Below are 27,546 nucleotides of genomic sequence, written 5' to 3'. Positions count from 1 at the left end.
GTGCTTAACCACTGAGCCATCTCCCCAGCCCTAATAAAAATCTTTTAAGAGAATTGCTTTGGGACTGAGGGTGATGTGTTTGCTGATTCAGCTTTAATTTTTTTTTTCTTTTTGAGGAGTGTGTAAAATTAGATCAGTAGTCATTTCATAAGCCTGTAGGAAAATGTACTTTTCCCATTGATGATAAATCTGAAAATACTCAACACACAAAAATGCTGATTGTGTAAATATGAAGCTTGTTAGAATTTCTTTATGAAAGTGAAACCCTGCCAGTTGTGAAGGAAAACTAGTTTATTTAACAAGCTGAACTGTATTCTTCTGTTGTATGTGAAGGCGAGTAGTTAAATTAGAGCTAACATTGGCAAACTTCGTACAAAAGGTCAGGTAGTAAATATTGTAGGCTTTATGGGGCATGCTGACTCACAACTGCTAAGCTATGTCTCTGTGGCGGGAGGCAATGGCTGTGTGGGAACAATCCCACTGTGTGGCTGTGTCCCCATAAAATGTAAGTAATTCACCACAGCAATCAGGTTTGGCCTGTGGGTAATAGTGGAAAGTCCCTGAATTAGAATCTTCATTTTAAGGTTGTTTTTTTTTTTTTTCTTTTTCAAGAGAGAGAAAATTGGCATGCCAGGGCCTCTAGCCACTATAAATTGAACTGCAGAGACATGTATGCCATCTTGTGCATCTGGCTTCCATGGGACCTGGAGAGTTGAACATGGATTCTTAGGTTTCTCAGGCAAGCACTTTAACCATTAAGCCATTTCTCCAGCCTCATTTCAGGATTTTATAGGGAAAAAGTTTTGGGATTTTAGGAAGTTGGGTTTTTTTTTTAAATAAAATTATTTATTTATTTAATAGAGAGAGACAGAGAATGGGTATGCTAGGGCCTCTAGCCACTGCAAATGAATACAAAGATGCATGCGCCACCTTGTACAACTGGCTTACATGGGTACTGGGGGATTGAACCTGGGTCCTTAGGCTTTGCAGGCAAGTGCCTTAACCACTAAGCCATTTCTCCTGCCTAAAAGGTTGTTTTGATTCAAGTTTAGGGCAAAAAAAGAAAGCTAGGTAAACTCCTAATTTTATAATTGAATAGTTGGACATCTCCATGCCCAGAAATCAGAAAATAACAGGGTTAAAATTCTAATTCAGAGGAAGAAACTTGTAATTTCTGTATCTCCTCCATTATTTCTAATTTCCACTCCCAAACAGAATGAGAACTGGGAGAAGATGGGAGGAACTGGAAAGAGCTAGATGGGTCTTTGGATGGGACTTTAGCAGTGTGTGGAATCAGGGCATCACCCCAAGCCCTCCAGTGGGTGCTCAAACCACAGAATGGGGCTTGACCTCCAACTTGTTGAAATGGACAGACCCTCAAGCTGGACCATAACAGAAGTGGACCAACTCCTCGTGGTCTCATCCTCCTTCTTGCCCTTAGTCTATACAGCAAATACAGTGTACTTTTCAGATCTTATGTATCATCTGTTCCTCAGTGCAACTCCATGAGCTAGCCTAGTAATAGAGGCTATCTGCACCTTCCAGAAGAACATCCCAGGATGTCATGGGGCTTTCCCCAGAGCACAGAATATCCAGCTCCAGATTCCTAGAACAGAGACCCTGCTGCCAGTCCCCTAGTGGTAGAGTGGACCCACCTCATGCAACGATGTCTTCAGTGCTGGCATTGTAGTCCCTCAGGAAAGCTTATGGGGTGATGGCTTTATGGCCCTAGTGCTTCTTACTTGGCATTGTCAAGTGCGACCAATCTGCGACAGGAAGCTGGAATCTGATTTGAATGACATTTGACTCCCAGTTTGCTTTTTTTTTCATAAAGATCAAAGAATAAGCAATCTGAGCAACCTTAGAAATGTCAAGAAGATAAGAGAACTATTGTAAGGCTGTAAGAATCATTCAGGCAGGGTCTGGAGAGATGGCTCAGCAGTTAAAGGCGCTTGTTTGTAAAGCCTGCCTGTCTGAGTTCAGCTCCCCAGTACCCATGTTAAGCCAGATGCACAAAGTATCGGGAGTTCATTTTCAGCATATATTCTCCCTCTCTTTCCACCAACCCCCACCCCCAGACACACATAAATAAGGAAGAAGAAAAAATTTTCTTTTCAAGCTAGGGTCTCACTCTAGCCCAGGCTGACCTCAAATTCACTATGTAGTCTCAGGGTGGCCTTGAGCTCATAGTGATCCTCCTACCTCTGCCTCTTGAGTACTGGGATTAAAGATGTGTGCCACCACACCTGGCTAAAAAAATATTTTAAAAAATAGTTGAAGTAAGACCACTGTTATCCTGGAGGGGTCACTCTCTACTTCTTCTCTGGCAATCACTAGCCCACTGAGTGAGATGTCCTCTGTCCATCAGAGGTTGGCATTGAAAGGTTTGGAATTAATTCTTCTGCATTCATTTTTCCTTTTGGAACTAAGCAGACCCCAAACAGGGGCTGGGCATTGGAGAGGACAGACAGCTCTTGCTCTCAGGTTGTAGTGTGCTCTGGTCCACAGAATTGATCTCATGCACACAGCTGGTTTTAGAAAAATAAATTCTTCACTGACACCAGTTTGCTTTTAGAAGCCTGTCTTTGTGCTACAGCGTCTTGTGTGTATTGTTGCTGTGTTTGTTTAAGAAGCATTTTAATTATGTGCTAAGTTGTCCTTGATCCTCCCAGCACCTGGGAGGGAGGTATAGATGTTTCCTGTTCCAACGTGAGGGAGTTCAGACCCAGAAATTTCACTGGGATGACCCTGTAGCTTGCCAGGACAGCCCTGCTTCATGTGCCTGATTTCATAAGTAGTTCTCAGTGGTGCCTGCTTTTATTCAAACTGGTTTCTTTTAAACAGTTGATGATACTGTAGGCCTTGGTTTAAAGGTCTTGTCCAAGTATGCGCTCATCACGTGATGTGTGCTGTCTGGTGGTGGTGCTGTTGCTGTCTTTGGTGGGAGATCCTAGAGCTCACATGGCCCTTGAGGGAGACAGGAGGGGTGACAGGAGAGGACAATTGCTATTGCTGCAGGGAAGCTTGAAAAGGCCAGCCCAGGTGCACAGGTAGCCTTTGGAGGAGTAAGGAGTACACCCGTCGTGCCAGGGTACGGTGGTGACAACATGTGCCACTTAGATAAAATTATATAGTCTACAGAGAAGAATCTTGTGACTTTTTTTTTTTTGGAGACGCCATGCCCCACACTTCTGTCCTTCTGTCGTAGCCTCCTGAGTGCTGGTTCTAAGCATGCACCATCACAGTCAGCTCTGTGTGGTCTTGAACTCAGGATCCTCCTGTCTCGGCCTCTCTAGTGCCGATTCCAAGCACATACCATCACACTGCTATCAGCTCTGAGTAGTCTTGAACTCACTGTCGCCCTGTCTCAGTCTTAGTGCTGGTTCTAAGCATGTACAATGATACCCAGCTCTGTGTGGTCTTTGTATGTAGTAAATTAAGTAAAATAAAATTTCTTCCTCTAATCAAGTTGGTGTTTTGCCATCAGTTGAATAAGGTCCTTGGGTCTTGACATTTTCATGTGCTAACTGACCTACTAATTAATTCTCTTGAGTCCTAACATTTTTTGATTTTTAAGTTATCTCTAATCCTGGCTCTGCCTACATTTTAAGCCAAAAACAACTGAACAAAAAGGAGTAACCACAGGGGCAGCCAGTCAGGTTTCCATGGACCTATTTCCTGTGCAGAGACTTGCATCAGCAGTAACATCAAAATACCCTACATAAAACCAGCTTTTAAATAAAAGTGATGGGATTTCCTCTTGTATGCTGCCTCTGTAAGCACATTGAAAGTGTGCACCAGTGAAAGTTGGCAAGTGTGTTGTTATTTTATTACACAGTAGAAGAGTCTAGATGTTATTTTATGGAAAATTTCATTTCCTGCCATGTGCTTTAACTTAGAACATGGCGAGTTGTGAAACTTTTTCATCCACTAAGTATAAGAGTTAGTATGAATGTTAAATCATACAGTTTCACTTGATATTTGGCTTCTCCAGAGAGGATGGTGTGTAACAAGAGCCACAGTACAGACCTCAATTACCTGAACTGACTTCAATATAAAATACATACGTGACCTCCAAAAAGACGTGTACACATGACTAGAAATCTGTATATGGTGTAGAGAAATCTATATATAGTGTATAGCAAAATAAAGTAGTGAAGGGAGGCATTTGTAAAGATGGTACCTGTGCAATGTGTTTTGGGCTCCAGTTGTAGCAGTTTAGTCCACATTGTCAGAATGCATAGCAATAATTTATAGATGTTTGCATGAATACCACAGGCTATCACGCATATGGGAAGGATTTAGTCATAGGTATTGTCCACATGAAATGATGGTTTAACAAAAAATGTAAGCTGGGCATGGTGGCGCGCACCTTTAATCCCAACACTTGGGAGGCAGAGGTAGGAGGATTGCCGTGAGTTCGAGGCCACCTTGAGGTTACATTGTAAATTCCAGGTCAGCCTGGACTAGAATAAAGCCTTACCTCAAAAAAAAAAAATGTATAATTTTCTTCATTGCATGTTATATTTGGACATTGAGAAATGGCTAATGATTCCACTTCACATAGTCCTAGCATTTGATTATAAAGCGTTCTGATGTGTATCACCTAAAATGTTTCCCCACAGCTATTATGAATGTGGGATTCCTGCTGCTATGTGATTCTTCTGGGTGTGGTTAAACTAAGATATCCCTTGTTTTGCTGTGAATCTACACAGATGCCAGATCAGCTCTTTAGAAATGAAATCATGCAGCCCTCAGCAATTTACAAATCATTAAACTACAAAGGTGTGTTTATAAAGTAGTATTTCCTTTTTGTAAGCATAAAAACATTGGGAATAGTAATAGAGAGACTGAGATTATTCCCATTAGTGGTCTCTGAAACAAGTAGCATTGACTGTGTGGCCAACAGAGGAGGGTACCAGTTCTTAAGGCGTCTCTGTGCCCTCTGACATGCCCTATATCCTGGACAGGAATTGAGATTGTCAGCAACAGTACTTGGTAGAGGAACCAACCTGAAGTGACATTCAGGGTTGTCATTTGTTTTGTTGATGTTTGCTGAGCCCTCTGGGGTCCTACATGTTGTGGTCTCAGGAGCTGATTGACGGCAGCCACGTGTAGTAAAAAGCAAATGAAGTAGAGTGTGTAAAGCACATTAATGTGGTCAGTGCATCCTGACCAACAGTACATACTGTGTAAGGACAGTACTGTAGTCCAGCAACACCAGTGCATCTCATACTACCTCATGTAGACTTCTATCGACCCTGTGAGGCATAGATGTAACTGGTGTCAGTTGCTGTCAAGGGTGTCTGGGTAACTTGCCCTGAGCCACACAGTGGTAAGTGGTGATATGTCTGTCTAGCTGCAGTACCCATGTTGCTAGCAGCATTTTCCACCGTTTCCCATAGCTTGCCATAGGCATAGGCAGACTGATAAAAAGGAAGGGGCTAGAGAGGGTTCGTTGGGAAAGAAAGGGCTGGTGGCTGGTGATGGAGCACCATTTCCCAGCTAGGGACTAGGGCTCAGAATACTGCACATATCCCACACTCAGCACTTGGGAGGCTGAGGCAGAGGAGAATTGCAAGTTCAGCTTGAAGTATGTAGTGAGACCCTGTTCAAAAAACCAACCAAGCCTGGCATGGTGGCACACACCATTAATCCTAGCATTCTGGAGGCTGAAGTCAGAGGAGTGCTGTGAGTTTGAGGCCACGCTAAAACTACATAGTGAATTCCAGGTCAGCCTGAGCTAGAGCGAGACCCTACCTCAAAAAATTAAAATTAAAATTAAAAACCAAGTAGAGGACGGGAGAAATGGCTCTTTAATTAAGGCTCTTGCCTGCAAGGCCTAATGACTTGGGTTCAGTTCCCCAGTACCCAATAACCAGATGCACAGAGTGGTACGTGCATGTTGGAGTTTGTTTGCAACAGCTAGAGGCCCTGGTACTCCCATTCTCTCGGTCTGTCTCTTCTCTCTCTCTCTGCTTGCAAATAAATACAAATATTTTAAAAATAGAAAAAGCCGGGCATGGTGGTGCACACCTGTAATCCCAGCACTTGGGAGGCAGAGGTAGGAGGATCACCATGAGTTCAAGGCTACCCTGAGACTTTGTAGTGAATTCCAGGTCAACTTAGGCTAGAGCGAGACCCTACCTCAAGAAACCAAAAAAACAAAAACAAAAAAGTCCTTGCTTATTTATGTCTATGCCTTGAAGTGCCCCCCGTATGTTTTTTTTTTTTTTAGCAGTTTCAAAGTTTCAAGTCTTCCATTAACGTCTTTGGGACACAAATGACAAGTGCTGGTGAGGATGTGGGGAAAGAAGAGCTGTTCAGCTTCTGGCAGGACTGTCAGCTTGTGCAGCTGCTATGGAAATCAGTATCAGGGGTCCTCAAAAAACCAAAAACAGGACCCTACCTTTTCAAAATCCCCAAAATTAAATAAACCCAACCAAATAGAAACAGAGGCAGAGTGTAGGTTTGGGGTCTGGAATAGGGAATAACCTACTTTTCTGTCCAAGAGAGGAAGAAGAGGTGATGGAAATGGCGAGGGACTTTGCAGGAGCAAGAAGGGAGGCTGTTTAGGAGCTATTTGGAGGAGGTGAAGGCGACCATCATCCATCATGACAAGACTTTTCTGGTAGTTGGTTGTGTTTGTTTTTTTTTTTTTTAACTTTTTATTTATTTATTTACTTGAGAGAGAGAGAGAATGGGTGCACCAGGCCACTGTAAATGAACTCCGGATGCATGCACCCCCTTGTGCATCTGGCTTACTTGGGTCCTGGAGAATCAAACTGGGATCCTTTGGCTTTGCAGGCAAATACCTTAACCGCTAAGCCATCTCTCCAGCCCTTCTGGTAGTTTTTGAAAATTGCCTTCTGCTGCGAGATGGTTGGACTTGCTGGAGAAAGGGGCAGGACGAGCTGCCTTTAGGGTGGGAGGGTTCCAGAGGACTGAGATCTGGCTGGATTTGCTACCACTGGAGGTGAGCAGAAGAAAGTGGGGAGAGCTGCTGCTGTGCCTGCCTTCCACTCTCAGGCCCCATGTTTTGGGAAGGAAGAGAGGCACAAAGGAGAGGAGGAATGCAGGAAGGAAGTGAACACATTTTACATTTGCAGGCTGCTGAGGTGGGTGGCACTTGACTGAACTGCCCCCAAGTCACGCAGCTCAGCATAGTTTCCACATCAGAGGAGTGCTTCTCAAACACTCGGGAAAGGACTTTGAGTAGTTCTTGTTGGAAGGTTAAGAACTGTTTATATTTTGGAAAATACAATAAATTTGAAAAAGAAATAATAAGCACATGAGTACAAATCCAGTTCCTCTGTTTTTGGAGTCATCAAATGCAGTCACTTTGTGAACTAATAAAAGATTCCAGCTGCATGTGGTGGTGCACTCCTTTAATCCCAGCACTTGGGAGGCAGAAGTAGAAGGATCGCCTTGAGTTTGAGGCCACTCTGAGATTACATCATGAATTGCAGGTCAGCCTGAACTAGAATGAGACCCTACTTCAAAAACAACAGCAACAATAAAAAAGATTCCATGTGCTTACTTTGAATTTCTAGTTAGCTTGTCATGGATGCCTTACCCACCAGCGGGCCTCACTTTGCCTAGTGTTGTTGCCAGTTCAAATGCCGAGCAGGGTTGCCAACGGATTCTCAGCCCTGAGCTCCTCTCAAAGCCCAGCTTGGTGCCTGGCCTGTCACGGGTGCTCACCAGCAGGGTGCTGTATGCAGAATAGGATTAGCCTTGTCCAAGTGGAGATCATTGAGATTGACTTCCCTAATGGTAGGCAGAACCAGAAAGCATGTGCTTTGCCTTGTTTGACATTTTTAAAACCCACGTCTCTGAGAGTCCTGGCAACCTTAGTTCCAGAAAGCTGTTGGTTCTCTTGGGCTGTGTGCACTAACCGGAGCCCTGACCCCTTTGGCTTCAGGTGGTGGCCGCAGCTAAGGTGTGTGGAGTGGTGGACGAGTCACCTTCGGTGAGGAACCTCCGCTTGCTCATTGCTGACGAAGACTTTTCCTTTAAGGCTGGCCAGTGGTAAGTGGTGGTTCTTTTTTCCAAGGGTGTATATTTAAGAAGGTGCCATGAGATAAAAGGGATTGAATTTTCTTCCTGGAAAGAACTGTGGTTAGATGCTACTCCCAAGGGAGAGGAATTCTGGGTCACTTTTGTTGATGATGAGCCTGTTTGAGCATGGGCCATCATAAGCTCACCTCTGTCATGTGTAAAATTGCCTCCAGATTTCCAGTTTTAAAAGCTCTGGTCCAGGAAACCGACAGCTCTGCTCCTCACACTCTCCAGAAAGGATGCTGCTATAATGTATCTCGTCTGTCTGAGATTGTTGCTGGGGAGTCCTGGGTTCCTAAAAAGTCATCTGTATTCCAACACTGGACATACAGAGCATCCGGAAGAGAGTAACGGCTATGTCATCGCAGGTCTAACCATCCTCCTGGCGAGTTCCAGTATTACTCATACCTTGTCTAGGTTGAGCTTAAATATTTTGCTTAATCCATTATCTGGATTCCCCAGTCAGGCCCAGCACCCCCTGTCATCACATACAAATCCTAAATGTGTCCCATTCGACTCTGAGGACTAATCAGTATGCTGACAGGCTAACAGCCCAGCTGTCCCACTGTTCCTCCAAATGGCCTCACTGAGCTGTGATTCCAGTGGAATTATCAATAAAGAAACTTGTATTTCCCTAGGAAAGGTGTGTTTGGGTGTGTGTGTCCGTTGTTTAAATAAAGCATTCATTTCTAAATGAATTTCTGGCATGTCAGTCTTGGTAGTGTTTCTTGGGAGTCACTTGACTAATTTTGGCAGTCCATCTGGAAATGTGGTTTTGTTAGAAGGAGGGTGTGTGATAATAGCAAGTATGATAATAGCAAGAGTTAGCAGTCTTGTGTTGATAGTTTGCCTTTGAATTTAGAACTAGAAAACAAGATGCTGATTGCAATAATTTAGGTTTGTGAAGCAATTTAGTGCAATCTTTGCACATGTTCTGTGATACATATTAAATGTATTTTGGCAGTTTTTTTGGGGGGTGGGCAATATATTTGCCCTTCAAAAGTGGTTGAGCAGTTACTACTTTGGAAACTGGCAACTTTAATTGTAATGATGCTGTTCTGTGTTTCCTTATGCAGAGGTGTGCCCTGCGCATAGCATCGTCTGTGCGCCTTCAGCCTTGAGTGTTACTTATCAGGCTGCCCTGGGGATGTATGTAGAAATGGGCCCACAGGGAGTCTCAGGATGCGAGCAGTCAGAGCCAGGAGCTGTCTCCCAGTCCAGGGAAGGCCTTTGGCTTCAGGGGTCAGGCTGTAGCCATGATCTCTGTGACCTTTCCCTGGTTAGCAGTGTGGCTCAGCACTCATTCCCACTCCCGGGTCCTCTCCTTTTAGATGACTATGCCTGTACTGCTGACTACAACTGTATGGCACTGGGCGTTCATTCCCTTAGTTACTTGAACGTAATGATTGATAAAGTGGCTGCTGGGCCTAGGGTAGTGATGTTTTGTTCTGTTTCTGTTAGGGTGGTTTGTGCCGCCGGTGTGCCTAGACTTGCAGCTTGTAGCTGCCTGTTGACCCTTTGGGAAGGGAAGGAAGGAGTGTGAGGATTAGTGTGAGGAGGCGGGGCAAGGCTGCCCGCTGGAGGTGAAGGCTTGGAGCACTGCAGAGCTTGGCTCTGGCCTCAGCCAAGGCCTTCATCTCTGAATAACTGGTGCCACCTCTGACCCCTGCTGAACTCTAGGGTAAGGTTATAGGCCCAGCTCTAGACAAATAAATGACTGCTGTCCGTGACCATGGATGCTCTGTTCAGATCCCCCAGGGAGACACCTTCACCCTAGACCAGAGCTGGGCCTCCAGGGGGGACTGGTTGCTGTAGTGGAAAAGCAGTCCCAAGAGCACTCCTGCCTAGCGGGAAGGGCAGACAGAGGAGCCCCCCTCTCCTGTGAGCAGTGATCTGGGCAAGCTCTTGGACTCCCCTCATTGGAAGGCCTAGCACCTAGCTCCCTGGTGAGTCAGAATTCTTCCTCCCTCCCTGGGGGTGAGAAGGGTGCCACCAACAGTCCTCATGTTGCAGCGTGGCACTCATCACCCTGTGTGAGGGTTGCAGAGCTGGGAGCAAAGCTGCTGGGTCCTCATGCTGTGGAGACTGCCTGCCTCACAGGCTTGCTTTCTCCCTGCTGGCTCTGGAATGGCTTCTGTATTTCCCTGGGTTTGGGTGGTCACATGCTGTAAGAGATGCAGTCGTTTTCCTGAGTATCCGTACACTCAGAGTGCTCTGCACAGTGCCTAATGTTGGCTTTACTGGTTTGGTTTGAGTTTCTATGACTGTTAGTATTTAACTAAGCCAGTTAGATCATTAACACCTCTGCAATCCAGCAGACAAGCAATTCTGTCTGTTGCAGTGGCCCAGGTTGCAGTGGATGAGTGCACATGGTCACGTGACACTGTTGCAGTGGGTGAGTGCAGGAGGCCACGTGACACGGATCAGTGCGTGGGCCACACAGGGCTGCACAGGCCACTAGAGGAAGCAAAGCTGAGGCATGTGTGTAGTGAAGCCGATGGAAGAGTGAGACCCGACAGAGCTGCTGCCTCAAACTGCGTACACCTTCCATCGTCCCCTGCTCCAGCCCTCACTCCCGTGACCCCCCATAGAAACAGCGACTCCCCTGGCTCGTCCTTCAGTCCGCTCTCCCTGTGGAGTCTTTTTTCTCTCACTTCTAGGAGAACTAGCTACTCTTTCCTCTGCCTGGCTCCCCACTCTGAGCAGAATTTCTCAGAGATTTTAATTGAATTATGAATTTTCCTGCCATTGAGTGGGTTCCCTGAGGGCAGGAAGCAGGGCATCAGCAACATCCCTGCCCCGCTCCCTCCCGTAAGTCCACGGTGCTGCTCAGGTGCTGTGTGTGGTGTTCACACAAGCAGGTGAACAGTAAGCGCTGTGAGTGCCGTAGCACAGGGCCTTGCGACCTCACAGCACCCTGTCATTGATCATTGCATGTTGGGCACCGTGGTTGCCTCCCTGGACAGTGTTGCCTACTGAGTCAGGGTTGGGCATGGAGGTGTAGCTCAGTCCACCCTTGCCCTTGGTTCTGAGCGCATCCAGGAAGGAGGTGCCTTCCTTAGGGACACACATCCTGCTGAAGGTGCTTCCTTTTTTGTTAAATTCTTTTTTTAAAATTTTTATTTATTTATTTGAGAGAGAAAGAATGGGTGCACCAGGGCTTGTAGCCACCACAATCTCCAGAGGCATGCACCGCCATGGGCATCTGGCCTATGTGGGTACTAGGCAATCAAACCTGGATCCTTAGGCTTTGCAGGCAAGTAGCTTGACCTAAACCAGCTCTCCAGCCCAGGGTGCTTTCTTGAAAGTGTGTGCTTAAAGCTTAGTTCTTTCTTGGACAGATGTCTTGTGAAATACTGTTGTGCATATCTTCTTAAGTTCAGTAAAATGAGGATTTAAGATATTAATTTGAATTCTTTTGTGTCTTTTAATCAAGGATCCTTTTCTCTTAAAGGTTCCTTGCACTCTTCTGTGAAGGCTTATCAGCATCAAGCAGCAGAGGGCACTGTAGCTCAGGAGATGACGCGAAGCTCTCATTTGGCACGCATGGAAACAGAGGTTACGGACCCTCGCACTAATGGCATAAAGCAGCAGTGTTAACATCTTTGAACTAGACTTTAAAGTTTTTTTACTTTGTCTGAAGTTAAAGGGAAGTTGAAGTTTTCATGGAAGAAAGAGTGAGTTGAACATGCCAGGGCCCCTATCTGCTGCAAACAAACTCCAGTGTATGTTCCACTTTGTGCATCTGGCTTTACGTGGGTCCTGGGTATCAAACTCAGGCCAGCAGGCTTTGCAAGCAAAACCTTTAACTGATGAGCCATTTGCCCAGCTCTCATTTATTTATTTTTTTGAGAAGGTTCTCATTTAGACATGTCCACCCTGTGGCCCTCTGGACACAGGCAGCATGTGGCCCAGGAGATCTATGAATGTGACCCAACACAAAGTCATAAACTTACTTAAAACATTATGAGTTGTTTTTTTTTTAACACAGTGTGCAAGCATGGACTTTGCAGATAACAATATCCTGGTTTTTTGTTGCTGTTGTTGTTGTTTTTGGTTTTGGTTTTTCAAGGTAGGGTCTTGCTCTAGCCCAAGCTGGCCTGGAATTCACTATTTAGTCTTAGGCTGGCCTCGAACTCATGACAATTCTCCTACCTCTGCCTCCTGCGTGCATGCTTGGATTAAAGGCGTGTGCCACCAAGCCCAGCAACAATATCCTGTTTTGATGACAAAAGGTGTGATACCTCTGAATCCCTGGCTGGCCTTGAACCCATACTGACCAAAGATGACCTTGAACTTGAATTCTCCTACCTTTACCTCCTGAGTGTTAGGATCACCCAATCTCTGTGGTGCTGGAAATAAACCCATGCTTCATGCGTGCTAAGGAATTCTCTACCAGCTGAGCTAATCCACAGCCCCCTAAGCTGGTGTTAAGACTGTAAAAAATGATCAGACATTTACTGCTGTGGTTTAGAGGACTATATTTAAGGTCATACTTCAGAGCAGTAGCAAGCATCATGTGCTTTCCAGGTATGCTTGCCTGTTGGAAAACCACTGGGGACAAATAGTTTCTGCTCTTTAACGGCAGAAAAACACCTATGGTGGATGTTTTACATTTCTGGTGTCTATAGGGATGAGACTTTCTTGTGGTGCCAGGTTCTAGTAATTCTTTTTTCTTGGTATGTAAACAAGTGTTTTGCATTTCTTCTGTTTTAAAATATGTATTTATTTGAGGCCATGCATGGTGGTGCACGCCTTTAATCTCAGAACTCGGGAGGCAGAGATAGAAGGATGGCCGTTAGTTTGAGGCCATCCTGAGACTATATAGTGAATTCCAAGTCAGCCTGAGCTAGAGTGAGACCCTACCTTGAAAAACAAAACCATATATGTGTGTGTATATGTATGTATGTATATATATATATATATATATATATATATATATATTTTTTTTTTTTTTTTGAGAAAGAGAGAGAGAATGGGCACACTAGGGCCTCTTGCCACTGCAAACAAACTCCAGATGCATGCACCACTTCGTGCATTTGGCTCTACATGAGTACTAGGGAATTGAATTTGAGCCTTAAGGCTTTGCATAAAAGCACCTCTAGCTGCTGAGTCATCTCTCCAGCCCTTTGGTTGCATTTCTTATAATTCTCACCAAAATTTCTGCAGTGTAGAATTGTTGTTGGAGGTTTGGAATTCATGAGAGTTCACGACTCTAAGAGTTTGTTAGAAGAAAAGAAGGAACCTTAGGCTTTCAGAGCTAAGGCCATGCAAGCCTGCCTAAGCCTGGCAAAACCATTGAAAGAAGTTTGTTGTTGTTGTTTTAATTACCTTTTTTGTACTTAAATTATTGTATTAAAACATAATTTGCATATAAAATTCATAGACTTAAAGTGTGTACCTCACAGTTAGTTGTGAGGCCAGCAACATAACCCATCTTTACAGCATTTTCATCATCCCACAGACTCCCTGTACCATTCTCTATCCCTTTCCCACAGACAACTGTCACTCTACTTTCTGTCTCTGTGGATTTGCCTCTTCTGGACACTTAATATAAATGGAATCATAAAACACATGGTCTTTTTTGTTGTTTCTTTCACTTGACATGACCTCAGGGTCTGTCTGTATTGTAGCATATATCATGAGTTGTTGTTTAATCAGTTAATAGACATTAAGATTGCTTCACTTTTTAAAATTGTTTTTACTTTATTTAAGAGCGAGAGAGAAAGAGGCAGAGAGAATGGGCGCACCGGGGCCTCTAGCCACTGCAGATGAACTCTAGATTCATGTTCCACCTGTGCGTCTGGCTTATGTGGGTATTGGGGAAGCGAACCTGGGTCCCTAGGCTTTGCAAGCAAGCGCCTTAACCACTAAGCCATCCCTCCAGCCCATGTTTGTTTCCATTTTTGAATTGTTATGAATAATGTTGCTATGAACGTTTGCATTCAAGGTTTTGCAGACATGTTTTCATTTCTGGTGGATGTAAATGTAGGAGTGGGGTGGGACTTGCAGCTTAGAGACCGTTGCTTTCCTAGTGCACACTCGGCCCCAGTTCAGTCTCTGCCACCACTAGAAAAAGGGGGGAAAAGAAAGAAAGAAAAGAAAGTGGCAGTAACTCTGAAATACTTCCACATGCTGCCAAAGTGCTTCCTGAAGTGGCTGCACCTTTTCACATGTCTTTTAGTTTCTCCAAACCCTCACACTTGATATTGCTCATGCTTTCATTATACTTTCCTTCTGGATGTGTAGTGATGGGCTTGGGAGGTGACTCAGTGGTTCAAGATGCTTGCTGGCCAAGCCCGATGGCCTGGATTTGATTCCCCAGTACCTGCATAAAGCCGGATGCACAAAGTGGATGGTTAGTGATAATAATTGTAGAATTGATCCACAGTTCCCTAGTAATGAATATGTTGGACACTCATGAGCTTTATTAGCTATTTCTCTATCCTTTTCTGAAAGAAGTTACTAGTTCTACTCTCTTTTCAGTGAATTCCTTTGAGTTTTCTGTGAATGAAATTGTGCCACCAGCTTCCTCTGTCCAATCTGAATCTTTCATTTCATTCTCTTGCTCACTTTCCTTCACTGGCCCTCTAGTATGACGTTGAATGGGAAGGGTAGGAGCGGGCATACGGCCTTGTCCCTGTTGCACCGTGAGCTATGATGGTAGCTCTGGGCCTTTTGTACGTGCGCTTCCTGGGTTGAGGAAGTTGTCATTTATTCCTGGTTTCTTGAGTATTTTATGATAAATGGGTGCTGTATTTTATGTCTTTTCTTTTCATCTTTGTGGCTTGATTGGAAGGAATATCAGTCAGTCTGTAGTTTTCTTTTGGTGTTTTTGATTTTGGTATTGGGGTGCCACCAGCTTCTTAGAGTAAGTTGTAAAGTGATCTGTTCTGTTTTTGGAGGAATCTGTGGAGAATTGGTATTAGTTCTACTTTAAGTGTGTGGTAAAATTTACCAATGGTAACATTTCATTGTTCTTTGTGGGTGTTTCAAAATTACCAATTTGACTCATATAGGTCAGCTCAGATTTTTTGTTTCCTGTTGTGCCATTCTTGGGTGGTTTTTTTTTTTTTTTTGGTTTTTTGAGGTAGGGTCTCACTCTGGTCCAGGCTGACCTGGAATTAACTCTGTAGTCTCAGGGTGGCCTTGAACTCATGGCGATCCTCCTACCTCTGCCTCCCAAGTGCTGGGATTAAAGGCACGTGCCACCACGCCCAGCTCATTCTTGGTATTTTATATCTTTTTAAGTACTATGTATGATGCATCTAAATTAAATTTGGCATACAGTTATTGATAAAATTCCTATATAATTCTTTTTGTTTGTGTAATGTGGTAATGATGGTCCCATCTTTATTTTAGTAATTTATCTTTTTCTTAGTGTAATGAAATTCATAGCAGCTTTGTTTATCTTGTTGCATACTCTTAACTTTTAAAATTACTTTAACAATAATTATTCATTTGCCTTTCCTTTTAGGGTTGATTTTTTTATCCCAGGAGTCTCAGTGGTTGGTGGGTTTTCAATATGCTCCAGTCCCAGACTGCTAGAACAAGAGAGAATTATAGAATTGGCAGTGAAATATACAAACCACCCTCCTGCACTCTGGATTCACAATAAGGTGAGCAACTTCCAAAACCAGAAATCTGGGCATATCTGCCTCCCACAAAATTTATATTCATATTACTTAATCCACCAGAAAAAAAAATGGTATTGAGTTGCAGGGTATGAAACAGGGCAGAGAAACAACCTTTTTGATACATTAAGAATGATTCAGGGGCTGGAGAGATGGCTTAGTGGTTAAATGCTTGCCTATGAAGCCTACGGACCCCAGTTCAAGGCTCGATTCCCCAGGACCCACGTTAGCCAGATGCACAAGGGGGTGCACCCGTTTGGAGTTCATTTGCAGTGGCTGGAGGCCCTGGCGTGCCCATTCTCTCTCTGTAACTGCCTCTTTCTTTCTCTGTCATTCTCAAATAAATAAATACAAATAAAAATAAATTTTAAAAAAGAATGATTCAGAACTGGGCATGGTGGTGCACACCTGTAATCACAGCACTTGGGAGGCAGAGGCAGGAGGATTGCTGTGAGCTTGAGGCCAGCCTGGGACTACAGATCAAGTCCCAAGTGAACCTAGGATAGAGCAAGATCCTACCTTGGAAAAAAACAAAACAAAAATGGTTCACCTGAAAATATTCTGTTTGTACTAAAAATTTTATGTAAGGTTTTGAAAATTGGCTCTACCATATAAATAGTAAATGTATTTATTTAAATGTGTATTTAACTAGAACTATAAAGGACATTATTCTACCCAGATTTGGAGGGGATGTGGTTTCTGATTTTAGAACAGTGTGGATGCCCAAAGGTGATTCCATGATACTCTGCCCCAGTCTCCAGAGGACTCTTCACACAGGATTCCTAGAGGGAAGCTCTCTTTTACTATGGCTTGTGACTTGTACTATACCACAGGCTCAACATGAGTGCTATGTAAGCTGCCTGTCATTACCTGCTAGAACTCAATAACAAAGTGAGTCATTGACTCATCTTAGTTTTTGGCCCTTCTCTTGCCATTGCCACCCACTTCATTACTAGAATGTGGTTTCTGTGTTTACCAACAGCCTCAGTCCTGGTCCAGGTGTTTTCTCATCTCCTTTACCAAAAAGAGATAAACCATACAAGCATAGCTTCAAAACTCAGCATTGCCGGGCATTGTGGCACACGCCTTTAATCCTAGCACTCAGGAGGCAGAGGTAGGAGGATTGCCGTGAGTTCGAGGCCACCCTGGGACTCCATAGTGAATTCCAGGTCAGCCTGGGCTAGAGTGAGACCCTACCTCGAAAAACCAAAAAAAAAAAAAAAAAAAAAAACCTCAGTATTGTCCCACTTTTTTCTTGGAAATCACTGACAGTCAGCAGAAGAAAACAAAAATTTTATTCTCAGAAAACTTAGAAACACACTCTGATACACATACACACACATGCATACACACACATAGTATATGTATATAGTTGGCATAGGTGGTGTGCATCTGTGTGTGTTGGTTTGAATGAACATTATGTGGGGTGTGTGTCTGTGTGTAGGCCAGAAGTTGGCATCAGCCATCTTCTTCAGTCACTTCCCACTTTGTTTTTTGAGAAGGGGTCTCATAATGAACTACTCACCAATTCAGCTACACTTTGTGGCCAGCTAGGGATCCTCTTGTCTCCATCCCCGCCCCCAAGCGCTGGGATTACATGTACATCACCATGCTCAGCACTTGAGTGGTGCTGGGACTTTGAAGTCAGGTCATTAGCCCAGCTCTAGTCTATTTCTAGGGATGCAGAGAATTGCTGTGTGAGGGTGGAAGAGCGATATGGGAATAAGCATAGGAGAGAGGCCACCAACAGCAGATCTCAACAGAGCACCGACAAGAACACAAAGGTGAGAGGCGGGACATGTAGTACTTTCTCACAAAACACAGTTTGGAAACCAGGCTGCATTTTGGTTCCATCAGGAGAGGGGCCAACAAAGAATCACAGAGAAACCATTTGTAGGAAGTAACATGTCCTTGTAACAGAAGAGCACTTTTATGCTATGGAAATGAGCCAGCTTAGGATACTTTTTTAGTCCATCCCCATATAGGACCAGCTTTCATTAAATGGTTGATCCCTAAAAATGATCACAGTTCATATTATAATCATGTACAAGAAATCAAAGGCATACAGTGTTATGGAGACCCAGAATAACAGAACATTCTCCTTAACATGGTTTGGAGTTCATTCGCAGCAGCTAGAGGCTCTGATGTGCCTATTCTCCCCCCCCTCCTCTTTCTCTCTCTCATAAATAAATAAAATGTTTCTTTAAAAAAAAGATAGTGGAGAAATGATAGCTTTTTCAACAAAATAGTGCTGGAACAATTATATTTACATAAAACAAAAAACCTAAATCTCATGCTTTATATTTAAAATTAAAATGGGTTATAGATCAAAAGGTGAAACATGAAGCCAGGTATGGTGGTACACACCTTTAATCCCAGTACTCGGAAGGCAGAGATAGGAGGATTGCCATTGAATTCTAGGCCACCCTGAGACTCCATAGTGAATTCCAGATCAGCCTGAGCTAGAATGAAATCCTACCTCCAAAAATAAAAAATTTAAAAAAGAAAAAGTGAAGCATGAAACTATGAAAATTCTAGAAGAAAACTTAGGAAGTATTTGGAACTTGAGGATAGACAGCTCTTATACATGTGTGATAGTTTGAATGTAATGGCTCCATCATCTCAGATGTTTTATTAAAATTGAGTTTATAGCATAAGCCCCTGGCGTACAGATCCCTCCTACAGGGGGTGTGTCACTGGGGACAAATTTTGGAACCCAGTCCTAAGTTGTGTATGGGGGCAGACCTTGGAGTCAATCCCTAAAGTATGTGGAGAGCAGGGGGGTTTTGTTGTTGTTGTTGTTCTTTGGGTTGTTTTGAGCTCTGGCTGTTTGTGCCTGTCTGTTTGATGGTGTCTCTCTGCTTGGATCTATGGAAATGAGCCAGCTCTTCTGCCATTGATGGTATTCCCTTGAAATTTGTAGGCCTGAAATAAACTCCTTCCTCCCATAAGCTATGTCTGGCTGGACACTCTTCCCTATCAATGAGGAGCTAATTGCAGTAAGAGGGCATCAGAAAGGACTACAGCACACATGGTGCCACATGCCTTTAATCCCAGCACTTGGGAGGCTGAGGTAGGAGGATCAGTATGAATTCAAGGCCAGCCTGACACTACATAGTGAATTAGGTCAACACTACCTCAAAAAAAAAAAAAAGGAAATACAAAAGGATGGGTGTGTGGTGGTGCACACCTTTAGTCCTAACACTTGGGAGGCAGAAGTAAGAGGATCACTGAATTCAAGGCCAGTATAAGCTACAGAGAGAGTCAGCTTAGGCTAGAATGAGATTCTGCCTTGGAAAAAAAAAAAAAAAAACTATAAAAGAAAAAAAGATGCAGAACAGCTAACCAGTATTAAAACTTTCTCTTCAAAAGACAGTAAACACAATTAAAAGATAATGTATAGACTAGGAAAAAATATTTCCAAATCAGATATCCAAGTAAAGGTTTGTATTCAGAATATACAAAGAGCTCTTAAGAGTCAACAAAAAGAAGTTGCGCAGCATAATTTTGAAGAATGGGCAAAGTTTAGACAGACCCTTTGCTATAAAGGAGTAAAGATTGTAATACTGAGAACTTGTCTGTCATTAATAACCACTGTGGCTATGCAGGTAGTGGGATGGTACATTGTCCTTCTGCCTCGGAGGACTAAATGGGAACACGTGCCATGCCTGTGCTGGGGAGGCTGTAGAGCAACTGGGGCTCTGACAGGAATGACAGCGGTACAGTTGTTCTTTGTGTCAAGCCAACCACATTCTTACCACCTGACGCAGTAACACCCCTCTTGAGTGTTATTCAAGAGAAATGGGAGCTATGTTCATATATAGACCCTCTAGCAATGTCTACAGCAACCCTGTACCTCAGTCTCAAACACCAGAAACAACCCACAGGTCTCCAGTAAGTAGATGGATAGATTGGCATCAGCAATGAAAATGGGTGAACTGCAAAGACATTATGCTGAGTAAAAGAAGCCAGTCTCCGCAAAACCCTGTGTATAGTCCATTCACATCACATTCTGGAAGACAAAAACACTGGGAAACAAATCAGAGCTTGAAGATGAGTTGGAGACGGCCAGGCTGTGAGGGCTTGGGGAGGGGGCCATGAAACATGTATTTTGATTTTGATGGTAATTGTGTTGATCTCTAGCTACTGTCTGTCATCTGTTAAAATCATAAGACCTTTGCACCAAAAGGAAAAAGAAGTTTTACTGTATGAATCTTAAAAGTGCCAGGCATTATAGCACATGCCTTTAATCCTAGCACTCAGGAGGCAAAGGTAGGAGAATCACTTTGAGTTCGTGGCCAGCCTGAGACTGTGTATTGAATTCCAGGTTAACCTGGGCTAGAGCAAGATCCTACCTAGAAAAAACAAACAAACAAATTTAAACTCTTATTGTGGTAATGTTCTCCCGAATGTCAAGCTGTGTCCACTCAGGATAAGCCCAGGTGGTTACCATTCTTAACATCTCCATTGTAAATGATTGCCAGCATGTTTTGAACCTGTCCCCTTCTGCATCTCCTCCAGTGTGACCTCACATGCCTCATTCTTTTTTAATTCTATGTAGATTTTTTGTTGGGGGGCTCTAGGTAGGGTCTCAGCCTAGTCCAGGCTGACCTGGAATTTCCTATGTAGTCTCAGGCTGGCCTTGAACTCACAGTGATCCTCCTACCTCTACCTCGAGTGTTGGGATTAAAGGCGTGAGCCACCACACCCAGCCTCTATGTATATTTTAACCCATCACCTCCTCTGAGCTGCTCTCTGAATCTTCAAGATAGATTTAAAGTGAGCGCGGCTATCCCGTTTGCTGGTGCCGCCTCCCCTCCCTGCAGTTGTCCTCAGCCTCCCTCCCACGTGGCCTGCTCTCCATCCACAGTTCCCTGCCTGGTTTCATGCCTCATTGGCATTTCAGTGAAGGAGCTCGTTCTTGGAGGCTGTGGAAAACCTTTGAGTGGCACTGCCTGAGCGCACATGCCAACCAGCTGCCTGCCCCAGTCTGCCCAGTGGGAACTGCTCCCAGCCTTCCTGATTTTCAGGTGGCTGGTTTCCTCCTGAGGATTCGTCTTATTAAGCTATTAGGGTGGACAATGGAGGCACGTGAGTGTCTGGGTGGCAGCAGGCTGCTCTGTTGAGACACAGGAAAAAATGCCATAAACGTCTTCCTTTATTTTATGGGCTTTGGCTCAAGCTCTTGGCAGGGTAAAGGGTTCTGGGCAGTTATTGTGTGTTCAGCTCCAGTTGCGGTGGAAAGGTTGTTTATTTCACGGTGGAAAATCTATACTCAAATTCAGTACAGTGCTGTATGATCGAAGGGATGTCCTTTTACTTGCTTACATGTTCAGTGCGCCATGCCTCCACTTGCATTCATGCGGCCCCAGCAGGTTTTATTGAGCAACAAAAGACAAAGGTGCTTTGATTCTTACCAGATGCTGCAAATTAGAAGACAGACCTACTGGAGATTATTTTGTCGCCAAGGGAAAGTCAGGCTTCTTGGGCCGTGTTCTTCCCTGAGGCACATGTTCTTGCTGACTAGAGTGTTGAACATATGTACTCAAGTTTTTCAAAATAATAATCTAATGGCTTTCTTTGTTGTCATTACTGAACACTGAAAATGGCTGCTGGAGAACAGGATTTCTCTCATTTCTGAGTCTCTCATGCTCCCGGGTCTTATGACTAGACAGAGGTGTGTAGGCAGGAGAGGGACAGGATTATTGCAGCTTGAACTCTGTTTCCTGGACTTGGAAATCAAGCACTGTAGCCAATGCAGCCATGCCTAGAGTTAAGTTACCTTGCTGCTAATTTCTTCTGACAAAGTGACAACACATTATCATTCGTTTAACACTTTCCTATGTATTTAAAAAGTCAGGTTCAGGTGTTTTTACCCCAGGAAAGGATTTCCATTCTTCAACAGTTCTTTACTAAAAGGGACCTATTTTGTGAATTCAAGTAGTTTTCATTTTTGTCTTAGATTCCTTTAGATTAGTCATCTCTAAGTTGTGAAACATCAAATTAAATTCCTGCCTAGAAGTATTTTCTTCTTACCTGGCATATGAGGTGCCAGGGTTTGAATGCCTAGGGTTTGATCCTCCAAAAGTAGGTGAAATGTTATTACTTATAAGGATGGCACTCAGTAACGTGATTTATGCCAGGAACATGTAATGGGACAAAACTGCTTGTAATACAAGTGTCTTTATTCCTGGATTTCGTGTTTAGAGACGGGAAAGAAGGAAGCAGGCACACCCAGGACTGTTCCTCCCATGAGAATGGCAGTAGCCAGCCTGCGCTCTCATAGAGCCTGACCCCTGGGATGGTCCCTGTGCGCCCCTGGTGCAGTGGCCTGTTTCTAGGGGTGGCAGCAGAGATTTAGCAAAGCTAAAGACTTACTGGATTGCCTTGGGACTGTGTCTAAATTTCAATGTTTTAACTCGTAAATCACACTCCAAATGAGAAACAGCATCAGATTCAGTACCTCCACTTTTCTGAAATAAAATTCATAATCAATGTGATAAACACATGAATCCAAAAACCATAGTTCTCTAACTACAATACAGAGGAGAAAGCATGAATTATAATAAATAGGGCTGAAGAGATGGCTTAGCAGTTAAGGCACTTGCCTGTAAAGCCAAAGGACCCAGGTTCAATTCCCCAGTACCCACGTAAGCCAGATGCACAAGACAGCACATGTATCTGGAGTTCATTTGCAGTGGCTAGAGGCCTTGATGTGCCCATTCATTCTCCCCCCCCCCCATATAAATAAATAAATTTAAAGTTAAAAAAAATCACATATGTAAAAGTTTGGGCCTATCAAAACTATAAAATAGAATTAAACTGTCACTACCTGGGATGTGATTTCTCAGAACAGTGAGCACGCTTGGAAAAGTTCTGACTACAACCAAGCTCCATCCACACAGTTGTTACATTCTAAAAACGGCAGACCAAATTAGATCTGTGCTGAAATACCTTTAGGTTTGTTTCTATGCATCAGTGTCCTGGTTAACCTTGACTTTCAACCCCACTGGATGGAGAAACAGGGATGTTAGTAAGGCTTAGCCCCTAGGGATATTCATTCTGTCAGGGCATTTCCAGAGAGGGTTAACTAAGGGCAGAAGTGCTGGTGGGCAGGACCATCTTGTAGGCTGGGCGCCTCGATGGGATAAGGGGGAAGAGGAGAAAACCCGCTATCACAGGCATTCCCCCTCCGCTTGCTGGCCACGTGAGGTGCACAGATCTCCTGTCATCATGTTCTGCCTCACCAAGGCCCAGAAACAATGGAGCCGGCCAGCCATGAAGTAAAACCTGTAAAATAAATCTTTGCTCCTTTGAAGTTGTTCTCTCGGCAGTTTTTACGGCAACAAAGACGCTTGACTAAAAGAGTTAGCCCTGGTCTCAGATCATTGCGGAGCAGCCTTCACGGGAGTGACACACATGGGCCGGTCAGAAGTCACTCCAGCAGCCCTGTGTGCTGCAGGAATGGCATGAGACACTCCCCCCCACACACTTATGTACCTCCTGCACACACCTGTGCCCACACACGTGAACTCTGTACATGCACACTCAATAAAAAGAAAAAATTGTACTATTTGCTATTTCTGTGTCCTAAATTTTAGTAACAGTCAGTGGCTGCGCACCAGCAGATAGTGGCTCACAAAATTCCTGCAGTTTGAGCCATCAGCCATCATGATGACCAATTTTATAGGATGTCTAATATCTCTGGATGCCACTTTGGTTTTCCCCAAATCACTGTGACAATTAAACAACGAAACGTTGCCACAAGTTTCCAGAAAACCCTGCCAGAGGCCGTGCTGTCCCAGTGGGAATCAGTGTCTTCACCTCTGATGGGAGCTGTGGTGGAAGCAAGCTCACCAAGACTGGCTAGGGAGACTCAGGCCTGCGCGCCCCAGAAAGAAGTGAGCGGAGCCCAGCCGCACCGCAGTGCTGGCCCGAGCCCGCGGCGCCGTGCCCAGCTCTGCCGGGAAAGGATGAAGCCCCGGGGCCTCACCCTGCTCAGCTCGAAGCCCACGGCAGTCTCGTCTCCCATGTCCAGAGTGGGTCCCCGCCTGAGTCCGTCACCTTCTCGGCCCTGGAGTGGCCCCCACAGAATGGACTAGTGGGGGGGGTAGCTAAGCACAAGCAGTTTGGCCGCCCCAGCTGGTTCTGATTAAAGTGGAGTGCTCGGTCTAACGCATCTTTTCTCTCCTGCCTCAGTGTACACTTGACTCTGAAGTGGCTGTGAGAGTGGGCGGAGAGTTCTTCTTCGACCCCCAGCCCACGGACACCCGTCGGAACCTCGTGCTGATTGCCGGAGGGGTTGGGATTAACCCCCTGCTCTCCATCCTGCGGCACTGGGCGGACCTGCACCGAGCGCGCGCGCTGGAAGGACGCGGGGACGCGGTAGGAACGGTCCAGCTGTTCTACAGCGCGAAGGATACCCGCGAGCTCCTGTTCAAGGTGGGCGCTCTACGCAAGCTTGTCTGTGGTCCTAATTGCTCATAAGCATCCTGTGGACTAGCCACTGGGGCAGAAGGGTACAAGTCGGGTAGGGACAGGATCAACCAAAACAAAGTGTATGAACAGACCTCAGTGGAGCTTTATTACTGATATTACTCATTTAAAAACACACACGCCGGCACTGGGCAGATGGCTGCACACTAACGGCACTTCCTAGGCGAGCGTGAAGGCCTGAAGGGGCCCGACACTCCCTGAGTTCGTTCCCCAGCCCCACAGAAACAGCTGGTTGCGGCCATGCGCATCTGTGACCCCAGTTCTGTTGGGGTGCAGAGAGTGCAGAAGCGCTGGGGCTCGTGAAACACAAGTCCTGCAATCAGTGAGGGGCTCAGTCGCAAGGAAGCACTCAGAGAGTGATGGCGGGGCGGCACCCAACATTCTCCTGGGCTCCTCACACGTGCATGGGTGTGCGCATCTGTACACACTATACCACACATACACACAAAAAAATTTTTTAAATCATATATTTACAAAGGAGATGAAAGTACAAGTGAGACTGGGAAATGACCCAGGATAATGAGACGAAGAGGGGAGAATGCAGGTTGGGGGTGAATATGATGTACTTCTGTGAAAATGTCTTGCTGAAACCCGCCACTCTGCACGGTGAATATATGCCAATGAAAAGGGAGGGAGGATATTTCTTCTGCCGGTGCAAAGGTTCACCCAAAGTGCTTGACCAGGCTTAATCAGGAGAGAATTAGCACCTCTCACCCAGGACCTTTAAAACTGCTAGTGTTGAGGACCATCCCAGACCAGTGACAGAATGAGATGGGTCTTGGTAGGATAGAATCCAGAGGTTAATAGACTGATTGCACTGAAAAGCCACCAGGGTCAGGCGCTTGAGAGGCTAAGGCAGGAGTTCAGGGCCAGCCTTGGCTACATGAGAGCTGCAGATGGGCTCAGGTTGTTGTAGGGGTCGGTGAGCACGGGTAATCTGGAAGTCCCCATCTCTGAGTACATCCAGTGAAGACGACTTTCTCGCACCACTGCCTCGTAGTAGCCGTGGGAATGAACAAAAGGACGGAAACAGTTAAAACACAGCTGTGGTCAGTAAAACTGCTGCTTAATTGCCAGTGCTTGAGAAAAAGGGAAAAGAAAACTCCAGGAGCTGGTAATGTGCTTGTTAGCATATTCAGATTTCAGTTAAAGGCAGGCTGCCCTCTGTGCCCCAAGGCCTGCAAGGCTTTGAACAATGAGTAGAGAGAGAGAAAGAGACAGAGAGAGAGAGAAAGAGAGAGGGAGGGAGGGAGGGAGCAGAGCGGCGGTCATGTGCAGAATGGGGCTGAGCTTCCACACTGGCGCTTTTGCACATCTGTTTTGGTTTTTTTTAATTGTACTGTGACCAATATGTTTAACATTCCAGAAAAATATCCTCGATATAGTAAACGAATTTCCTGAGAAGATTGCATGCAGTTTCCATGTTACAAAGCAGACTACAGAAGTCAGTGCGGAACTCAAGCCATACCTCACGGGTGAGTCCCCAGAAGAGAGTCTGACTGTCCATGCAGTTACTGAACAGACAGCTTTCATGTTTCCTTGTTGGGATGCCACTCCCAGGAGAGCTGAGATGAATCATCGTGGGGTCGTTTAGTTGGACTGACTTACTCTGTACTGCTGCCATATTAAAATTTTATTTTTTCACAGTTTTTAGTAGGCCTCAGCGTCATCACTTTAGTGTGCAGACAAAAAAAAAATTGTATTCCTGCCTTGGCCAAATTGTTTCCATTTGCCATTAATGGTCATTGAAATTACTCATGGTTCTCCCTGTTTGGAAGGATTGTATAGAAACAACCTGTTGACTTTGCTGAGGGCAGTTTTGCATCTCAAGCAAAAGCCAGTAAGCTGGCCGGGCCTCTCTCAGGTGCAGGTGGTGAGCCTCCACTCAGCTTGCCATCGGCCTTGGAGGCCGCAGAGGCTCCGAGCTTGCAGGACCACAGACGTGCACCGCTGCTGAGGTGTGCTTAGTCCTAGTGTGCTGCATGATGCAGTCATGTCTGGCTTAATCTGTTGTTTATTCTGTTTTGAGTTTTTGTCATTTTTGTTTCGGTAGAAGGAAGAATAACAGAGAAGGAGATACGAGATCACATTTCAAGAGAGACTTTGTTCTATATTTGTGGCCCACCTCCAATGACGGACTTTTTCTCCAAGCAACTGGAAAATAGCCACATTCCCAGAGAGCACATTTGCTATGAGAAATGGTGGTAGGGAGTGGGAGCAGACACAGAAGAACCCCGAGGTTCTCTCCAGGGAAGGAGGAAGTGTCTCATCTCCACTTGAGCTGCCTTGTGTTTGAGGCTGTGACCTAAACCAGAGGATGCCAGGAGAAGCCGTCAGCAGACTTGCATCATAAACTCCTGTACAGGCCTCCCTGATCAAGCCATTTTTTACAATATTGATTTTCTTTCATTAATAGCTATTGAATTATCTCATGCTATACCACAAATTGGTTAATATAGATTTTTCTGTTGCCCTTACAGGAAAAAGAAGTATGTGCTTACATTTAATTATAGGAAAATATGGAGGAGGGGAGTGACCGACAGATCATCATTAAATTATTTAACAGAAATTCTTATATTTTGTGTTTAGTGAACTATTTATTTCAGAGAGAGTGAGAATGTGTTAGTGTGGGTGCACCAGGGTCTCCTACCACTGCAGATGAACTCTAGACACATGCACCACTTTGTGCATCTGGGTTTACATGAGTAAAGAGGAATTGAACCCTGGCCAGCAGGCTTTGCAAGCAAGTGCCTTTAACTGTTGAGCCATCTTCCCAATCCAGAACTTATAATTTAAATACATTCTTTTTTTTAAATTTTTTTTTTTTAATTTGAGAGCGACAGACACAGAGAGAAAGAGAGAGAGAGGGAGAGAGAGAATGGGTGCGCCAGGGCTTCCAGCCTCTGCAAACGAACTCCAGATGCGTGCGCCCCCTTGTGCATCTGGCTAACGTGGGACTTGGGGAACCGCGCCTCGAACCGGGGTCCTTAGGCTTCACAGGCAAGCGTTTAACCGCTAAGCCATCTCTCCAGCCCTAAATACATTCTTAATTTTGAAAATCCTTCATATTTAAGTGTGAGTTTTCTTCTACAATGAATGAGCTGCAGCCTTATTTGAACCCTTAGAGTGGCATCAGAAAATGCAAAATCATTAGAATCATGGCTTTAGGAAGCAGATATAGCATACCTGCCTTCTTGGCACTGAATATCCTATTCATCCTGAATAATGGTTAGTTCCTTCTATAATGAAACCCTCTCTGTATGTTGCCCATCTGCCAGCCTTACCAGCGGAACAGATGGCTTCTTATCGGGGGCCAAGGTGTTGGTAACTGGTATGTCCCATGTTGAATCTGCCT

At 44.7% G+C, this 27,546-nt stretch overlaps 1 protein-coding gene across 1 annotated transcript in view; it reads left to right on the top strand.

Annotated features, from left to right (window-relative positions):
• The window catches only part of Oxnad1 (oxidoreductase NAD binding domain containing 1), a 37,973-nt gene extending 11,207 nt beyond the window's left edge, over window positions 1-26,766 (top strand). The window contains exons 5-9 of the mRNA XM_045135849.1: window positions 7,925-8,031; window positions 15,539-15,680; window positions 23,895-24,137; window positions 25,558-25,666; window positions 26,245-26,766. Of these exons, the coding sequence (XP_044991784.1) occupies window positions 7,925-8,031; window positions 15,539-15,680; window positions 23,895-24,137; window positions 25,558-25,666; window positions 26,245-26,399 (756 nt within the window). The 3' untranslated portion in view covers window positions 26,400-26,766. The remainder of the gene's footprint in view (window positions 1-7,924; window positions 8,032-15,538; window positions 15,681-23,894; window positions 24,138-25,557; window positions 25,667-26,244) is intronic.
• Window positions 26,767-27,546: the final 780 nt, after the last annotated feature.

Source organism: Jaculus jaculus, chromosome 16 (assembly GCF_020740685.1).
Source record: "Jaculus jaculus isolate mJacJac1 chromosome 16, mJacJac1.mat.Y.cur, whole genome shotgun sequence".
NCBI lineage: Eukaryota > Metazoa > Chordata > Mammalia > Rodentia > Dipodidae > Jaculus > Jaculus jaculus.
Note: the sequence above shows the minus strand (reverse complement) of the source record. Positions and strands in the feature narration are given on the sequence as shown.